The sequence below is a fragment of the Phragmites australis genome, chromosome 4, assembly GCF_958298935.1.
Source record: "Phragmites australis chromosome 4, lpPhrAust1.1, whole genome shotgun sequence".
Taxonomy (NCBI): domain Eukaryota; kingdom Viridiplantae; phylum Streptophyta; class Magnoliopsida; order Poales; family Poaceae; genus Phragmites; species Phragmites australis.
In genome coordinates, this window is record NC_084924.1 from 49,511,453 (window position 1) to 49,523,599 (window position 12,147).

The 12,147-nt window shown below is 39.8% G+C and overlaps 2 protein-coding genes across 3 annotated transcripts; both read right to left on the reverse strand.

Moving 5' to 3' along the window:
• Window positions 1-113: 113 nt before the first annotated feature.
• On the reverse strand, window positions 114-8,086 carry LOC133917113 (THO complex subunit 1-like). 2 transcript variants are annotated; one of them, XM_062361092.1, is made up of 21 exons: window positions 7,772-8,086; window positions 7,154-7,237; window positions 6,868-6,939; window positions 6,530-6,620; window positions 6,247-6,392; window positions 6,078-6,149; window positions 5,665-5,737; window positions 5,487-5,552; window positions 5,283-5,329; window positions 5,087-5,158; window positions 4,847-4,975; window positions 4,704-4,769; window positions 4,415-4,456; window positions 3,500-3,616; window positions 3,322-3,404; window positions 2,818-2,884; window positions 2,251-2,322; window positions 2,060-2,110; window positions 898-957; window positions 646-795; window positions 114-525 (listed from the first exon to the last, which is right to left on the reverse strand). In XM_062361092.1, exons 1-21 carry the CDS (start codon window positions 7,892-7,894, stop codon window positions 298-300), a joined length of 1,911 nt encoding a protein of 636 aa, XP_062217076.1. In that variant the 5' UTR covers window positions 7,895-8,086; the 3' UTR covers window positions 114-297. The 2 variants fall into 2 exon arrangements, with proteins under 2 accessions (XP_062217076.1, XP_062217075.1); XM_062361091.1 differs by having other exon boundaries at window positions 6,868-6,942.
• A 2,317-nt stretch (window positions 8,087-10,403) lies between these two features.
• LOC133917114 (uncharacterized) lies at window positions 10,404-11,184 on the reverse strand. The gene has a single exon (XM_062361093.1). The coding sequence runs from the start codon at window positions 11,080-11,082 to the stop codon at window positions 10,567-10,569; it is 516 nt and encodes a 171-aa protein (XP_062217077.1). The 5' UTR covers window positions 11,083-11,184; the 3' UTR covers window positions 10,404-10,566.
• Between the last annotated feature and the right edge of the window lie 963 nt (window positions 11,185-12,147).

Sequence of the window (12,147 nt, forward strand, 5' to 3'; positions counted from 1 at the left end):
GCAGAGCATTTGAAAAGTGGCTAATACGATTAAATCTCTGCTTAGACTGAAACTGAACGTTTACACACACACAACAGGGGCTACGATGCAAGGCAACACTTTACAGATACGGATACTAAACAGGCTTTCTATCATATACATGTCAGGTTAACACCAGCGCATCGAATCATTGGGTAAATATTACAGGATGTGCTAGCTACATGTCTCAAATTTGGGTAACAGAGTGCATAAAAAAAAATGCGCAATCTCAATCGAAAAATGTTGGTAGAATGATACAACATCGTCCTGACAGAAAATTTACAGCTTCTCTTTCTCCCCGGCTCGAGCATCCTTACTGGTTGCAGTTTTCATGTTATCATCAGCATCCGCTTCAGCCTCACACTGCCCGCTTTCAGGCCCAGAGACTTCCTCTGGGCTCTGTTTTTGACCATCCTCCGCCACGGCATTGTCAGAATCCATTGGCACCGCCCCTTCTTCTGGGTCACCCCCGCTGCCCCCACCATCGGTTTCAGGTGTGGCGGCAACCTTCAGAGAGGGGTCCACAGCAACAATATAAACACGCTATTTGCTAGTTTTACTACTACTGCTATAAACGTTGAAAACAAAAATTAGTCCCCGTGTACTCTCAGAAGATGCTCGAAGTACCTGTTGCTCTTTGGGTTGAGCTGAAGCGCCTTTTGTATCTTCCCTTTTTGGCCGTTTAACCTTTTCAGTAGGCTTAGAAGAAAATTTGGTGTTAACGTCAGGTGGCAGGAGTTCTTGAGGTACAACTCCTTCGATGCCGTAGTCCGAAAACTGAAATGGAAATGGTGATTATAACCTGTACTCTCAATCCGGCACTCCAGCACATAAGAATGAAAATAATTATGGTGTAAGACTTTGTATCGTATTACATACTCGGGAAAATAATTCCAAGTCCTGCCTGGCCGAAAAACGTAAACCTTTCCAGCAATACACCTGTCACACAAATGCTGCTCCTGAGACCAAACTATTAACTATAATGCAAGTTAAACATGAAATGCCATTTCCCACATCAGGCCATAATATATGCAGCATAAAAAATGTCAGTCTTGAAATCAGTTCCCATGAAACAATAAACTCGTTTTCATGATCACTGACAAGATCAGGTGTTGTGGACGCTTTCATCGGCAAGACCTCGTGCGCAGGAAGAAGCAAGCGTCCGCACGGCTAGAGCGCGCCAAAGTTATCATTTGCTTTGAGTTAGAGTTGTGGCTGTTGGCTATTTGTTAGGAGATTGGTTGGTTGTTGAGTTAGCTATTTGTTAGGAGATTGGTTTACAAGTTGTTGAGTGATTAGCTCGGGTTGTTAGGGCCACCTCTCTATGAAGAGCACGGCAGAACATTTGCGGTCAACAAGGAATTTATCTAGCCACTTAATCTGGTTGTTCGGAGCCTCTAACGAGGGTGAACATGCCACCGCCTCCTTGCCACTGCAATCCACCAAACTAGCAATATCATCAGGATAATTTAGTTCTTTTAAATGTGACTGGAACCATCCTAATCTTTGGGTGGGACATGTGACCGATCAGTTTTACGTAACTACATCAGTAAAAGTTTTTGCTAATAAAGATAACAGACTGTGCCAGCATTGTGCAAGTAGATTAGGCCATCAGGGGCTTGATTCCACATAATGAGAAGCACACAAGTTATATTATTTGAAGCCGCATATCCTTGTTGCATCATTTCTTCGAAACATGCAATCACAATAATGCTGCTACGGCAGTCTACACAAATCGATTGTACTAAAAAAAACAAGGGAGAATCCCAAGAGGGTGTCCATAACACAATGTTAATAATACAAAAAGTTTTGGTAGCACTTAATTTTCACAGAAGTTTCTTGGAGTTGCAATAGAAAGATCTCCATGGAGAGCTCTGGTAATTTGAACATAATGAGCATGCAGGGTACACTTATACAATTCAACAGAAAGGTATTAAAATCCTTTCAAACTCAAGATGCATATATGAACGAATAATCCACATAATTGAAATTCAGTACAACCAGCAATCCAGCAAGAAGTATTGATGGGATTCAAAATTACCCGATTACTTTTGTGGTGGTAATCTTCTTCAATTCCAGCAGATGGATCCATCTGCAAGTTCAAATAGATAAATTGACATTAGAGAACTGATGTAGCATTTTATTCGCAACAAAAGGATGGATGAACAGTGTGCAAGATAACCATCAAGGACAATACCATGTAAAAAAAGAAAAAGAAATCAAAGTGCTTACATCTTCTGCAAGTGGCTTCCAATATTCTGTAATTGACGGCATGCAGACACGCTCAGAATCAGTCAAAGCATTCTACAGTTCAAATAAAAATTATATGTGAGTTGCAAAATAAAATGTTTGAAAATTGGACGGCGTAATATATTAAAACTCAAAACTAAGGGAGCAGTGCCCTATATAGCTTGAAATTTTCAATCAAGGCGAATTAAGTGCTAAAACTTAAATTAAGGGATAAGTACTCTTTTATAGCTTTAATATTTTCAATCATTCAATGCAATACCATAAGAATTCATACATTTTTAGAATATTTAAGAAGTTTGAATTCACAAAGGGAAGTTGACAGAGTAATAACTCGAAAGAAAGAAGTGCTAGACCGAGGCCACTGTCCTACTAAAGTGCCATCAGGACTGGCACCAAGACGTCGCATTTTCTGTATACATGCATACATGGATTTCAAGCACCATGATTCTTAGAATAATAGATAATAACTTTTTCCACTATTGAGGGCCCAAAACTGATGAATTTGTGCAATTTCATTATTAACAAGTGGGAAGATATACATAAACATACAGGGTTTTGTTCCGCCCATTTCCACAGTTGGCTAAGTTCTTTGTTGCCCAATCTCCACCTTGGCTTCCTACATTGAAAGAAAGCATGCAAGATCACATTTACTGCTGATAATGGAAGCAACGTATAAGAAAGGAATTAGAAAACTACACCACCAATCAGCTCTCAGATTACAGCAGTCAGCAGTAACCAAAAAAATAAAATACCATAACTGCCTCATAGGCAACAATCTAATGTATAGTTAATCAGGCTAGATTTTGTGCTAAAGATTCCTACATCTTCTGTTACTTGAGGAAATCATAACATAAAACTATAAGATTAGACATGTTTTTTTCTTGGAATAAGTATGTTTACATCTGATATTTAATAGAGCATACAGTTTTTGCTACGTAATATCTCTCTTGTTAACCTCTCCTAGACAAATCTAGAGCACTATATTTCGAAGAGATAACCAATGCCAACCATATACTAACAGCAAGTAGTGCCTTAACAAAGAAAGTATCATACCGTTTTCTGACTCCCGCCTGACCTGATTTCTTTTCAAAGGGTTGTTTTTCAAATGCTGGACACCCATCTCGCTTCCACCAAACCTTATCAAGATGTAACCAAAGGGATGAGAATCAGTGGTGAGAGTTCCTACAATAAAGGTACCAAAAGACTTGTACCACTCGCAACAAAAGGATACCCAATTTTTCTCCCGCTCAAGAATATGTTCAACACTTTTCAGGAATTCCTTCCCTTTTGGTGGAATAATCTCCAGAAGCTTCTTAGCATGCTCTTCACATGTTTTGATTTCCTCTTTCTGATTGAAGGGGGGAAATATTAGACTATCTTGTTCACAATTGAATAATTGTCTGAGTAATCAAAATAAAAGAACTTTGTGATCAGAGATTATCTTGTGGACCAAAAATATAAGGATAAGCCGTGACATGGCCAGAAAGTCATGTTACCACAGATCGATGACACAGGATTCCTGATTTCCTGTATGAGCCACTGTGGCCCAGTTTCCTTGTATTAGGTCGGTTGGTATGTTGACACTGTTATACAGGGTGACTAATAACACCCAGTGAATTACTACAAGCACAAATAATATGGAACACCTTACTTTTATTCAAATAAAAAATATATTCGATTTTTTTTATGCAACCATGAATCAGCATTTACTATGAAATCTACCAATGTGTATATCTACAGAACTCTTATCTGCAATCTTGTAGATACGAGAACAAGACACCCAAAAAAATCTTTTACTTTTCTAACCAATGAAAATAGTAGCATGTGTGGTCGGGTTCTTAATTGGTTTGTGGCACGTAATGTAAATCACTGGGGGGGGGGGGGTATTCAAACTTCTTTCTATCTTAATGCAATGACACGTAGCTCTCATGCATGTTCGAGGAAAAAAAAAGACACCCAAAAAGAACCAAGGGTTTCATAAGAACAGACACCACATTTGGCAAGTTAGTTGTTGCAAATATCACAATATTAAAGAAAATTATGTAATGAGAAGTTAACAAGCATACAGTTTCAAATGTTCATGTCTTAAGGTATACAAGTTATAACTGCATGAGGAAAATAAACAGTCAACTTATTCAGTGCTGACCATGTTCCCGGTTGGACCTTCTTTTTCATTTTTTCCAGGTGCCTGACGAACAAAATAACTTTGTCAGCAGTCTGAACAGCAGCGATAGTAACAGGCTAGTCAGATGAAATGAAAAATGGTGAAGTAGTAATGATAAAGAAAACTGGGAATATTCTAATGTATGTAATGAACCAAGCGGGAGTATGTGTACAATAGAGAAGATTGACATAAGCATTTTTAAGTAGCTCATGAGTTCCCCTTGTATGATTGCCAAATGCATACCACATAGCATATTTCCAAATTCGTGTACCTTGAGATAGTCAAAAAATATAAGGCATTGGACAAGGATGTGGCGTCGAAAGCTTGGGTCCTTCAACTGAAAGGAAGGAATGGTTATATGACAACAGTGAGCAGTAACAAGAAAACTAGTGCCAACAGCTCAAAACTGTTTACCTCCAAACCCATTAATTTACTGCTAGTCAGGTACTTAATATTGAAAGCGGCATCTTCCTCCTGGTCAAGATTGTTAAGTTTTCCATCATCGTCGCTAAGAGGCTGAGCTTCAAATGTGTTCAACACAACCTGAAATGGAATTACTGGTTAACTTAGTATGAATCAGATGATCAGAATGAACACACCGAACTGGAAAAAGGGTAGGGACAATGTCATTGGAAGAATGGATGAAGGATGTACCGTCAAATTAGAATAGAACTTTTGCCATTTTGCCGGGTTTGTAGCAGTCAAAGATGGGTTACTGAAATGCTCCTAGCACACAAATATATATAAAATAAATACTTGAGTTAAACAAACAATGTTGATTAAGAAGCATGTTGGAGATCTAACGGCGATTTCCAATCCCATTAAATGACAAGAAGTGCCAAATATCAACCTGTAAGCTCCAAAGTGTCTTGTAGAAATTGAAATCAATAGAGATTCCTGAAATATAAAAGTATACATCAGGGAGTAGCATTTAGGAAGACATGTTTCTGAAAGACGTGAAGATAGGAAAAAGGGGAATAATTTTGCAAAGATAAAGACACAAAAAAAGTATAAAACATTTCAGTATTCTTTATGTCAGAAGAGTCATACTCACCATCCATAGCATCCTTTTCATACTTAGTTACATTTGATGTGTTGAAAACCCCCTTAATGTTGAGAGCTGTTAAAATAGACAAGCAAAATGAACGCTGTACCCAAAGACAGTTATACACAATTTATCAATAAGAGGCCAACTAAGTGACAGGGTGAAAAGGGAGATACAATATGCAAACCTGAACGCTCCGATAATGGGAAAAAATGTGCTAAAAACATGATAATGCGCCCACAAAATACCACATCATTTGCCTGGGATATTTCACAACGAAGGAAATATAAATGCTGGTTCAGAAAAAAAATGTGCTGCACAAAACTCCAATAAATACAAAGGGTGATCATAGAAGAGCTCACTAATATTTAAAATGACCATGGCTTCACAAGGTTCAAGATTTTTTTTGTGATATGATTAATCAATCATTTATTTAACAACAAAAGGCCATTAGCAAAGCTCTTGTAGAACAGACATTACACTGTTACAGTTCAGTTTAGAGAAATCAGTTTAATATACAAGACCACTCAGCTGGCAAATAAAACAGGTAAGCTTATATAAACCTTCAAAGGTACACACAAGAATAAAACTAAATCTAACCTTTGATAATCTTCGAAGAAGTTGGTTGCAAGTCCTTAGCATAACCAGTTTTCCACGCCCAAAAAGCTCTTGCTAGAAACAACCCAATAAGATAAGCAAAATCATGGATATGCATCTTCTGTACCTTAGCAGCGCTAACCAAACAAAATGAAATACATATCACAATTACCTTCCCCAGCACATCTTGTTTGCTTTCAATATACCCAAAAATATCTTTGCAGTCTTTGATAGTTGACATTTCAGTTAGATCTTCTAAAAGCTGGAAAACCATGCCGCCCTCAACATGCCCTCTTTCGCAAAGGTAAAGCACAATATCTAACAAGGCAAAAGTAATGTTTCTCAGAAATGAACGCTACACACATAACAAATAGTGATAAGAAGCTGACACCGTAAAGTCCTCGAAAAGATATGGATTTGAAGTATCAGAGAATGGTGGAAGGACTGCAACTGACCAAGAAGGCGAGTTATCAGGCAATTACTTTCTCCGCTATCCAAGGAATTCCCGTATTGCATGATCTTTTTAGCCGATTGCACCGCAGATGACTAAGAATACAAATATAAAACAAAATCAGCAATAAATATTAGTTTCTAGGATTGCATGAACTGCAATTAAAAAGTGTGCAGATTCCTTCCGGTTTTCTATTAGCAATTATTAAGAAAACCCTACTACTCAGAAACATAATATTTTTAATGAACAGTGGCCTGGAAAATGAAAGTGCATCCATCACTCCATAACCACTTTATTATCAACTGAGAATAAAGATTAGTGTAGCCACATAAGAAAGCTTACTGCAAGTTCCTGCAGCAATGTTCGAAGAGCATTTTCCAAGGATTGATTCTCCTCTAGAACCAATACTGTTTCCTTCTGCCAAACAGGTGAGTGACTAAATTAAATTGCATGTCAAATAGATGAGTAACTGGCCTAAACCGCATACCGAATCAGATAAGTAACTTACCTAAAATACATGCATTCAGGAATACCAAATACAATAGAGCAAAATAATACCATGAATCAACAACTCAATAGTCTTTCATCAAGTCAAAGTCGCAAGCGTGCCTAACAGTATGTTATATACCTGAGGTTTAATTGCTTCCTGAACCGTCTGAAGGGCAAATGTTTCTGGGGATTCGATCCTAGACAGTGCATCCCGGAATACTGCCTGCAAAAAGAACAAAATCACATCCGGTCAAAAAGGTAGCTTGTGGTAGCATACAGAAGCATTTTCAGTAAAATTCACAGCATTCGCCCCCTCACACTGACCCCCCATCCAACCCCAGTTATGAACGAGCTCCCACACTACCCCTCATAGCAACAGTCGTGCACGCCATGGCAGTGGAACACGCACTGCTTGAGATCTACAAATTCCCTAGTCACAGGGTAATGCTATAATCATTCTAATAATGCCCTCGTGCTAAAAAAAATTGATGCACGAATTGATGGCAGTGTAAAGCCAAAGTTTCATGCTGATTTGCAACCGATAAATTCTCGCAGCGAAAATTGAAACAGAAAACAGACGCTGCATCAAAATAACCGGAAATGTATGTAACGGGAAGCTGCGTCGCTAGGCCACTAGCATTACGACTCGCCAGAGCCCTCGTGCTACCAAATTTACGGCCAAAAAACTCAACTACGAGCGCAGCTAGGGTTTAGAAACAGGGCGGTGAGGTGATGGAGATAATGAGTGGGAGCTCACGATGATGCGGTCGCGGTCGGCGTGGCTGGATACTGCAGTGGACGAAGAGGAGGGTGCCGGCCTGTCCTTCGATAGGAGAATTCGGAGGCCGGCGTTCGACGGCGGCGGCGAGGGCTCCGCCATGGTGAGGTAGGGAGATCTACCAGGGACCTTGAGCACCTTCTCCGGCTGATCCGGTCCCCTAGTCCCGGCGGCGAAGTTAGGGTAAGAGCGGCGGCGAGTCGGAGACAGATGCGCGGCAGAGGAGGGAGAAGCCAGGGAACGCTGGGTCCCGGCCTGGCATACGCTTGGGCTGCGGCCCAGAAATGCCTCAAGGCCTGCCTGGCTCAAGAAACCGGGAGTCGCGCAGAGAAAGATTTTTTTATTTTCGAAAATTGCAAATATGTGTGCCAAAAAATGGCAGGTCTCGCCCATTTTTGCAAATCTATGCAACAGATGCATCTCATGGTGTCCCGTCGCTAGGTGCGCTTCGAGGCGCCGTAGGACGTCATCGATGACATCCACATCGTCGTTTTTAACCAATAACTTCGAGCTGATCTGACTACAAGCGACAGACGATTGCATACTGACATATAAAATCAGGTTCACCGTATCTGCTACCAAACAGATATACAGTCGAACTGTTTTTCTTTCGATCTAAACGTAAATTTTATTTTTCGTAATATCACCAACAATCATCAAGTAACATCTGCGAATTCTACGTTACATGAAACATGCTCCTCATGCTCTAATCAAAAGATATCAAATCCTTCAATATAAGTTCAATACAATATTATTCAATACTAATTTCAATAATTAGTTTAATTTTCTAATAACGTGATATTAGTTACACGTTAAATTATGTAAGATTTTTTTAGCTTGTTTTTTTGACGACGAGGCACTCCCAAAGTTTCAACAATAGATCGTCGAGTTCATGATATATAAAGTCATCAACTCACACGGTAAGTTGCACTATAAAAACCCTAGAGGTCTTATATAATGAGTTGATTAAAATTTTGCAACATTTATGATTCAATAATAAATTGATGAAAACTTTATAACCTTTATGATTTTGTGATAAAGTGAGTTCTTATATAAGTGTGTTTGTCGATATGAATTTGAATACGTTGTTATTTGCAGGGAGAAGACGGCTGCAAAATCCTAGCTATGTTCCGAGATACAACCAAAAAATAATACAATCATACATGATAAAATACACATAAGTGACGGATAAATTTGTTATCAGTCGCACATGTGTGTATGTAAATGATAGTTAACTTATTAACCCATCACTTATACCTTCTCCCAAGTATAGAAGTGCAAGACATAAGTGATAGATAACTTAATTATAACATAAGTGACGAATGAAAAAGCTATCCATCACTTATATCTTGCTCCCAAACATATGAGAGACGCTCATATATGACAGGTCATGGTTACAAACCATCACCTATGATCTCACTGGTGAGACGTTCAGGATGACGAGTACGGAACCCATCACCCATATATATTATGGCATGTCACCTTAACTTTTTCTCCCGTAGTGATTGCCGACTTTATTAGTAGTGATCAAGGGTAACAGACAAATATTTAGGAGGTGTTTGGATGAGTATTTCATTGGAAAGTTTTTGGATATAGTTCAATTTTGAACAAGATCCCAAAAAATTCTAATAAAATATGCCGTTGAAGTGTTCACAACATTCTGAGCCACCAGTAGGCTTCATGAAATATAGTGGAGCAAACAAGGAAATAATCCAATGTGAAGTGATTGGATTCGATTTTCTAACAGGAACCTTAATGCTGGATTGTCTTCACCTTCATAAAGACCAAACAAAAAAAATTACTATAGAGTCTTAATCAATGGAAGAAGCTCAAAGAAATAAAAGAGATATGGCATAGAAGCGAAGCATGGAGCTACCAATTTGCTGTTTGATGAATTCAACACACTGCGATGAGATTGTGCGTGGCCTTTGTGACTGTCTAACTCAAACTCAGGAATATTGCAGAAGAAGTTGCACAGTCATATTCATGGACAGGTTTCAACAAGAAATGATACAAACATCAATATGTCGCTATGCGGACCAAAGACTCGACTGCTTCAGACCAATCTGCATCGTCTCCCATCCCAGCAAAATAGATAGACTACCAAACAAATAATTCCAGCTGAGAAAATTCTGCATATCCACTGAACCACGATTGCACCAGACAACCATGCATTTCTCCATAACTTGTAAAATAGCAAAATTTTGCTAAACTGCGGAATCAACAAATTTCATGTTTCACCATAAAAAAAGTTAAGAACATTCAGAACTCTGAAAAACTGCTAAAGAAGTTACATGGTCACATTCATGTACAAACTCCAACAGGAAATGATCCAGACATTAGTATGCCACCATGCGGACGAATGCTCATATAGCTTTAGACCACTCCACCCATCCCGATGATAGATTGACTACCAAACATATACAACGCCATCAGAGGAGAAAATTCTACCTATTTACAAACTAGCAATTGCACGGACAACCATACAATACACCATGTCTCATAAAATGCCACGATTTTGCTAAACTGTGCAAGTTAATACGTTCCAGGTTTCGCCATAACAAAGTAAGCACATTTCAGTTTGACTATGTAAGAACACACGAAGAGCGTATTGGTTCATAATTTCAATTTCCTTTCCCCAAACGACACACGTAGACAGAATCGGACAGACGCAACATAGATAGGTGCATACAGTATGTTCCATGTAATCATGCAATATCAATATTATAAATATTTTGCTTGCCCTCGGGATGACCGAAGATGAATCCCCAATCCTAATTCTTACCGGCACTGTACTCCTCGGCGTCGTGGATGATGACGTATCCGGCCTTCTTGGGGCTCTCGGAGTCGGACAGCTGATCCTCCTCGTCGATGTAGACGTCGTCGTAGCTGGAGGCGCAGGTGGAGGCGAGGAGGGACCAGACGAGGTACATGGAGGCGGCGGTGAGTGCACCGCAGCCGAATCCGAAGATGAGACCGGAGACGACGACGAGGATGTCCTTGGCGCGCTCCTGGACGGACGAGGCGGCCTCAGACTCAGAGGCGGAGGCCACGGCGGGAAGGACCTCCGGGCGGCGCATCTGGTGCGGGCCGAGGCGGCGGACGCGGAGGACGGTGACGACGGTGGCGGTGCGTTGCGCGGGGTTGGTGGGGTCCGGGTTGGGCCTGGAGACGGAGGAAAAGGAGATGAGGAGCGTCTGCCCGTGGCCGCACGGGCGCGCGTCCGCCCCGGGGGCGATGAGGGACACCGCTGCGACGAGGAGGAGGAGGAGGCCGCCGGAGGAGGCCATGGCGGCGAGGACGCGGTGGATTTGGGGGAAATCGGAGGGTGTCGCGTTAGTTGGGGAATGGGGGACGATGAGAAGGTTGGACACTTGTTATTTAGCGGTATTTTTATGGTTTGATCCTCGTAATCCTTGATTTTGTATCTGTATTTTTATGGATTGGTCGTCGTGATACTTGGTTATGTGTAACGTGTGCTAAGATGGTTCAACACAAGATTGATTTGGTCAAAAGTCAAAATTGATGCATAATCTTTACTGTATAAAATATGAGTTATTTCTTGTATCATCTTTTTTCACGCTCTTCTCTAATATACTAAAACTCCTAAAATTCAAATATTGTAACCACTTTTATCATCACTCTCGTCTTTAAGGCTCCTCATCTCGTTACATATTATGAATATGAGACTCGTTTTATCAATAAAAATAAATGAAGAAATTACGATGAAATTTAGCGGATAATATTCTCATCTTTTTTTTGATCTCATTTAAAATCAAACTACAATATCTCTCCCGATATATTCGTTTGACAGCAGTCCCATAGTATATCTACATCTTCATACTTTAAGTTTGTACTTATTACGTTTAATATTTATTTTTTCGTTAAGATGCACACACATTTAGCTAGTAGGATGTATAATTAGCTACCCTTAAGCACTAGGTCCATAAGATAAGAAGAGAACATAGTACTTATACAGCAAACAATGGACACGTTTAATTTGCATTGAACATAAGTAGGTCTTTTGCTCTTACACAGCCTTGTCAAACTCAACCTTTTTATTGTAACACATGGCTTAACACAAATGATCGCCCATACATTAGTAATTTCATTGGAAGAAACAAATTATTAAGATACCTGTACCAACATACAGGAAACAAAGAATATATGGTAACCAATTATGGCCATGACCCCTCTTAGCCCTCACATAGCTCCGCCCCTGCATACAGGGGAAGAATAAAGGATTTATTCATATGATACTCATTGCACTACATTGGTTTATCCATGCATGACCGTAGCAGGTTTTGTAGCTTCTCCGTTTTAGGCTGGTTATCAAATAGGTAATTGAAGAAAAC